The sequence below is a fragment of the Fundulus heteroclitus genome, chromosome 19 (assembly GCF_011125445.2).
Source record: "Fundulus heteroclitus isolate FHET01 chromosome 19, MU-UCD_Fhet_4.1, whole genome shotgun sequence".
NCBI classification, from domain to species: Eukaryota; Metazoa; Chordata; class Actinopteri; order Cyprinodontiformes; family Fundulidae; genus Fundulus; species Fundulus heteroclitus.
Genome location: NC_046379.1, coordinates 3,834,039 through 3,841,319, shown reverse-complemented (window position 1 = coordinate 3,841,319; position 7,281 = coordinate 3,834,039). Strand labels below are relative to the sequence as shown.

General features: G+C 43.3%; 1 protein-coding gene across 1 annotated transcript; it reads left to right on the top strand.

Annotated features, from left to right (window-relative positions):
• Positions 1–3,908: 3,908 nt before the first annotated feature.
• LOC105929866 (cannabinoid receptor type 1B) lies at positions 3,909–7,082 on the top strand. Its single transcript, XM_012867786.3, has 2 exons — positions 3,909–4,367; positions 4,980–7,082. Exon 2 carries the CDS (start codon positions 5,045–5,047, stop codon positions 6,488–6,490), a length of 1,446 nt encoding a protein of 481 aa, XP_012723240.2. The 5' UTR covers positions 3,909–4,367; positions 4,980–5,044; the 3' UTR covers positions 6,491–7,082.
• Positions 7,083–7,281: the final 199 nt, after the last annotated feature.

Here is a 7,281-nt window from a genome sequence, read left to right as displayed (position 1 = left end):
TGATTTTCATTCATTATGAGACTCATTGTTTTGTCTAATTGCTTTTTCCCTCCAGTGAAGGCCTCGTGAAATTATTATTCTGTAAATAAAAGACCGAATTTTCACTCCTACCTTGATGTTGCTGCCTGTCTGACTTTTCTGTTTGTGTCTGTATGTTTGAGAATTATTTGCTTCTGTGCATCTAAGCTACAAGGGCGGTGACTTTTGTTACGTTCACACTGCAGATCCAACTCTTAAAAATCACCCCACTGCTACTAACCCGTCATACGTTACAATCAACCTTAATGTTACTGCCTACTGCAAACTGTCATCTCAGAATATCTAAATGCACATTGCTGTAGGCAAAGCCTCAGATCATCACTGTTAAATAAGCACCGTACTACCTCATTATCTGATATCTGTAACTTTCCTGAACTCTTAAAAAAAATAAAACATAAAGATGTAACCGTTGTTCTTTGCCTGTTGGTTTGTCAGGTTTTTTTGCCTTCATTATGTGTAATGTGAACCGAAGAAGATAACACGCAGTGATAAATAAAAAATATTCTATTCCTCTATTCTATTCTAAACTTGTGTCTGAATGGTTAAAGACCGCAAAGCGACCCGCATGCTCAGATAACAGAAGATGTCACAGAGCAGCGCGCTGTTCATAGAAGTAATGGTGACTTGTTTCTACAACTGTTCAATAAAGTTTTGTAAAAAAATAAAATAAAAAATTAAACAAAAAAACGTGGATACCAGCTGTCGTCTCTCCTATTAGAAGGCTGTTGAGCAATGGGAGCCGACCATAACAGTGCGTTCTATTTATCCTCGGTGGTCATAATTCACGACCTCCGGTTTGGAAATTCTAACTGGAACGGCCCCTAAAGTCGGTATTACGAGTCGGAAACTCGGTGCAACAGGATGGTTCCGACTTCTGTATTCATGATGGCTGCTACTCACAGCAACATTGAGTAAAACCTCAAACTTTGACAGTTTGCTGCAGCTCTCTATCGTTTTTGTAACATTTACTCAGTTGTAGAGGTGCTATCTTCATGTGTTCATCAGACGAAGAAGAAGAAAGCAGCACACCTATTAACAATGGTCTTTTATGGCGCGCTAACTGCTACTGCTGTGTGTGGATGTAAAGTGAAAGTCAGGAGAAAAAAAAAAAAAAGTGAGAGTCAGGAGAGGGATGTAACAGAAGGATAAAATGCCACATGACCGTTCAGACGGTGGACGCTTTGAAAAACATCCGACACATGCCTCAATTAGTAATACATTTGGAAGAGGCACAAATCTGATTTTTTCACTGCCATGAAAAACACGGATTTGGGTCGCATTTCCCTGCAGTGTGAAAGTAGCCTTTGATTGACAGGTGTGATGAATGAATCTGATTGGATGAAGAGAGACACATAAAGCACGGATTGGCTACGGGTGCAGAGAGGTGAGGAGAGTCTTTAAATAGCCAATCAGAGACCAGCATGAAGTCACATGAAAGTCAAAAGGTTACACGGACACGTACACACTCATCTGTCCTGTTAGAATCAGGAGGCTTACACAAAACAATGAGGATAGATGTTATAATCGTTTTTTAATTTGTAATTTATGCTGCTGTCTGTTGGGTTTCTGCTCTCATTATTCACATAGCCTGTAAAAATACGCATCAGCAGCCCATTTAAGTCACTGTTTAGAAACTTTATATTGGTTGACATTTGATCTTTGAAGGGCACTTCCTGTGACGTTTTACAAGAGGCAGAAAACCAGCAATTTCCAGACCTAGTGGGGGTCTGCACACGACAGGCCACTGCTGCTTCAATATGAAAAGTCCCAAAATCTCTCTCTTCCAACAAGTTATCAAAATGGCTTCATGTCTAAAAGATCAAAAGAACCTTTGTTATGCATCAACATGAGCGTTCCTCTGGGAAACTAAATCATCAGTCCTGTGATCCGGCTGGAAACACCACACCAAGTGCTTTCCTTGGAACCAAACCACTACTTTTCCTGAATTTGCCAGGTACGTTTCAGATGGTATTCAGTATATTATGCGGAGCAACCTCTACATGTTGCAGAACCTGGTAAATTTAGGAAAGTAGGTTTCCAGGAATTTAACTTACTAGAACCTTACAGGAGAATAAGTTCTGGAAAAGAGTTTTATTAGCAATAAATGAAGTTTTACCCTCCCTAAAGAGAAGTGTGATGCCCTGCAGCCTTAATCTGCGAGGTAACAGAAGTCTGAACATAAAAACCTGAAAGCAAACATCAAATGTTCAAACATAAAATGTGCTGCGGTAGTTTCCTGGTCAATATCTTCCTCTCTCATGAGAAAATCTGGTCAGTCTCTGTAAACCATCTTCACAAAGAGAACATGCTGAACACACTGCTCTGCAACAAAGAATCAATAGCTGCTCATATGTGCTATAAACCCAACATTATGACTCCACAAGAAGATACATGTAATTTGTGAACCAGTGCTGCTGAGGGAGCCCAGTGGAAATAATTGTGCAGCTGCGCAGGGCAGGAAACCAACTCGTGTGTGCTTATGACCCACAACTGCTGCAAATAGATAAATTACAGACTGAGCAGTACTCTGAGATTAAAATTGCTCTAGAATTGCACTGCATGGTGTCCGTTCAAAAACACATGAGCAGGAAATTACAGGAACAATTACTTTCTCCATGCCGTCGAGGGACTACCAACGGTGCCATACTTTAGTCCTCGATGTAAACCTTTTTTCTTTCCAGATCTACAAAACAAGTTATCCACGTTTTAGTCCGAGCGGCATGATTAGTGCAATTATAGAACTGAACTTTACATTTTGATTTGCTTTATTAGACTGCATCGTAATTAGTGGACTTCTTCCATCTGATATGAGCTTGAGAGGTCAGCAGCCTTCAGCCATTGTTTATATATATATATATATATATATATATATATATATATATATATATATATATATATATATATATATATATATATATGTATATATATATGTATATATATATATATATAGTGTGTGTGTGTGTGTGTGTGTGTGTGTGTGTGTGTGTGTGTGTGTGTGTGTGTGCTGTGATAGATCAGCACACAGTATGGCATAACTGTAAGGCTGAAAAAATATTATACCTTTTAAGATTTTGTACAAACAAAAATCTGAAACATTGCTTTTGCATTTTGCTACAATCAGTGTAGGAGACACAAGCGTTTAAAAACTACATGTTTTCAAAATCATTTATGGTGGGAATCTAACACCTTGAAAGCACCACCACCATGATTAAGCATGATGGTGGCAGTGTCATGCTTTTTGATGATCAGAGTGAATTCTGGGAAACCTTGGGGGGAAAAAACGCAGACGTCTTGAGGCGGGGATGGAGGTTGGAGAACATTTTCTGATCCAGAAACCAGATCTCTGACTGCTCTTCTCCAAGCTGCTTTCCGCTGTTGTTTGACTGGCTATATTATAAAGTGCCTATATTATAAAGGGGCCTCCCATTCATGTCTGAGATAAATTAAAAGACAATTGGTTTAGTTTTTTTTTTTGTTTTCTTTCGTATTTAAAGGGATCGGCAAGTTTACTTTGTAAATATGTAATCCTTGTTGTGTGATGTTTTTGTTACCATAGCACGAACACATCTTAGCAAATACCAAACAATTATCCTTGTTAAAATGATAATATCATCATACATTTTTACTTTCTAACAATGCTTGACCGATCAATGCTTGATTTTTCAATGTTTCACTTTTCAAAGTTACATTTTTCAATCTTTGGTTTTACAACGCCCATTCTCTCTTCCCTATCGCTGCAAGCTGCCACTGTTTTAGCTCCAAACAAATCTAATTGAGCTTAAGCCCCCGTACAACCTTGGGCCGGCCCTGCCCAGCGGTGATTGTAGCTGATGAGTTTGAGTTCAGCGTTCAGGTCAGCGCCATGAAACCCCTCAGGTCGTTTCAAATTAAAAGCATGCGCCTGCAAACAGCGGTGGAAACACTGGAACGTCTTCTATGCGCACACCCAACAGTGCGCTTCGGTAACAGAGAGGCGGTGAAGCTCATCCGCGGCTGGTGATGATGCGTTTATTTTTAAATAGTCTGCACAGATAGAGATGGGATCCATGAGCCGACACCTTGGGTCATGTGACCAGGCAGCGGGCGCACAAAGCGCCGCTTCATAGCCGCTCCTCTCCCAGAGCAGAGCGCACAGCCAGCCTGGCTCTGGCGCTCACGGCGTCTGTCTGAAGGCTCCAAACGGGACAATTCACCTGCAAGCATCCCCTGGACAACAACTACTGCTTATTAACTCTTACTTTTAGGCTCCCCCCTCCCCCTGGAGTTTACACTTTCTGTTCCAGACTTTATATGGATCACTGCGGGATATTCGGAGCGAAGCAATGAAGGTTTGTGTTTTCACAACTTTAAAACATCTATTATTACAAATAATCGTGATTTTCTTGTTTTATGTTTGTTCATGGCCGCATTTAAATTGGGTTTACTCTATAGAAGCACTGTTTCATAATCATTTGGTCTTCTTGAACTTCAGTAGACGTCTTATTTCCACAGAATCATGTAAATATAACTGTAAATTATTATTGTCACGAGTGCTGTCACCAAATGTTAATGGTTCATTGATCGGATATGCTTAATCCCTGAACTGGCCCCATGATGCCCAATTAATCCAGTAATTACTGGGAAAAATCACTTTAATGCTTAATGACCTGCTTTAATTAATAGGGATGCCCCTGTTTTCCTCCATACTTAAAGCTGGGATTTTCCCCCGGGGCTGCACAGGTTCCTCAACTGTTCAGATTCCCATCATTGTCTAAGATACATCTGGGAGTCAGCTGCTTCTGCACAGATTTCCCTAATCTCGCTCTGCAAAACATTTATTTTTTCCTCTTTATTAATCATTTTATGTCTGGAATGTGAAACTAAAATCACTTTAAAGTAGAAATTCCCCGTGCACGGCTGTGTGTTCTTGATGGAAACCAGATATTCCTTTGTTTTCGTAGATGTTCTTTCACCTGCCTCTGATGCTGTTACACAACACGCCTCTTCACTGAGCATCTCCGCAGTCATGAAGTTGGCCGCGCACAGGATGGCAGGCACAGCCATGAGCACGCTCACAACAGGTGTGCGGTACCTGGGCTCCAACGACGCCAGCTACGACGACCCATCCATCGACCCCGGCCCGGCAAAGAGCGGCTTCGGCTTCCAGAAACCTCACCCTGCCTCCGTCGGCGGCTCCTTCCCGGAGCTCGTCCTCGGCAATAAGGAGGTCCTTTACACATCGCTGTCTCCGGTGTTTCCCACCAACATCTCAGACTTTATGCTGGGCAACGCCACCGCCGTGGAGGGCGTGGACGCCACACAGTGTGCGGAGAACTTTGCGGACAACCTGGAGTGCTTCATGATCCTCACCCCTGGTCAGCAGCTTGCTGTTGCCATCTTAGCGCTCACTCTGGGTACCTTCACTGTGCTGGAGAACTTCGTGGTGCTGTGTGTGATCCTCCACTCCCAGACCCTTCGAAACCGGCCGTCTTACCACTTCATCGGCAGCCTGGCCGTGGCCGACCTGATAGGAAGCGTCATTTTCGTCTACAGCTTTTTGGACTTTCACGTTCTCCACCGGAAGGACAGCCCCAACGTTTTCCTCTTCAAGCTGGCCGGAGTCATCGCCTCCTTCACCGCCTCCGTGGGCAGCCTGTTCCTCACCGCTATCGACCGCTACATCTCCATCCACAGGCCCATGGCGTACAAGCGCATCGTGACGAAGACCAAGGCGGTGATTGCCTTCAGCATGATGTGGACCATCTCCATCATCATCTCGCTGCTGCCGCTGCTCGGCTGGAACTGCAGGCGCCTCGCCTCAGTCTGCTCGGACATCTTCCCTCTGATTGATCAGCGGTACCTCATGTTCTGGATCGGGATAACCAGCATCCTGGTGCTGTTCATCATTTACGCCTACATGTTCATCCTCTGGAAGTCCCACCACCACGCTGTCCGCATGCTGAGCCGGACCTCCCAGCGGAGCATCATCGTCTACACCGCAGAAGGGGCCAAAGTGCAGACTGTGAGGCCCGAGCAGGTCCGGATGGACCTCCGTCTGGCTAAAACCCTGGTCATGATCCTGGTGGCCCTCATCATCTGCTGGGGCCCGCTGCTGGCCATCATGGTTTACGACCTCTTCGGAAAGGTGAACGACTTCGTCAAGACCGTGTTCGCCTTCTGCAGCATGCTGTGTCTGCTCAACTCCACTGTGAACCCCGTGATCTACGCCATGAGGAGCAAGGACCTGCGCAGGGCCTTCCGCAGCATCTGCCACATGTGGCGCCGAGAGTCCCAGGCCCTGGACAGCAGCGCAGAGAGCGACTGGAACAGCCGGAGCATGAGAGCCGCCGCCGCCGCAGCAGCAGCAGGCCGGGCGGAGAAGAACAGAGGCAGATGTGAGAAAGCACAAGCAAAAGTAGCTCAGGTTCGAGTTTCTGGAGGCACGGAGAGTTCTACAGCAGAGCCCGTCTGAAGCAGAGTTCTGTACAGCTGTGAAACTGAAAGTGTTGTAAAGTCTCTGACATGTTAGCTTTGTTACTGCAAAATGTGCCAAAATAACTGGAAGACAATAGACCGTAGGATTTTTTTTTCATTCATTATCGATGTGAATTCTTAGAACTGCTCTAGTTAGAAACATCTTGATGAACGGCGTCATCGACTAACGCTTCGCTGCCTTTCAGCCTGTTTACAAGTACAAATCATTTTAGCTCATTATCCTACTTTAGCTGATGTGTTGTATTTCTTTCTTTCAGTTTTGTTACATAAGACTGCAACATTTTAGCGGTGATACGGTTGATATTTAAATGTATTTACATATTTTTTTATATCTTATTTATTTATTCATTCATTTATTTATTCATTTATTTATTTGTTCATTTTCATGATAATGATTTGTTATACTTAAAAAAAAAGGTTTTAATCCTGTACTGCATTACTCTTATGCAACATCTGTTGTGCTACTGTGTCAGTATTTGCCAGGATGTATTCTGTGAAATGTGAATTATATCTATTTTGTCCTATTTTTGTTCAGATGTTGGGCGTCTTTCTAAAATAAACTGAATACCCCGGCTTTATCACTTTCTTTTGATGTTTTGTCAGGAAAAAGCTTTGTTAGCTTTGCCTGTTTAAGGCTGTTTTTGCTACCCTTCAGGTGGGTGTGGCCCACGCTTTACATACCTTAAGGCCATTTTTTATGTTTAAGAGTGTGGGGAGGTTTTAGTTTATTATACGGCTACAAATCACCACAGATATAGATTCAACCAA

Excerpts from the sequence above, each read along its gene's own strand:
- LOC105929866 (XM_012867786.3), top strand. The coding sequence starts at position 5,045 with ATGAAGTTGGCCGCGCACAGGATGGCAGGCACAGCCATGAGCACGCTC.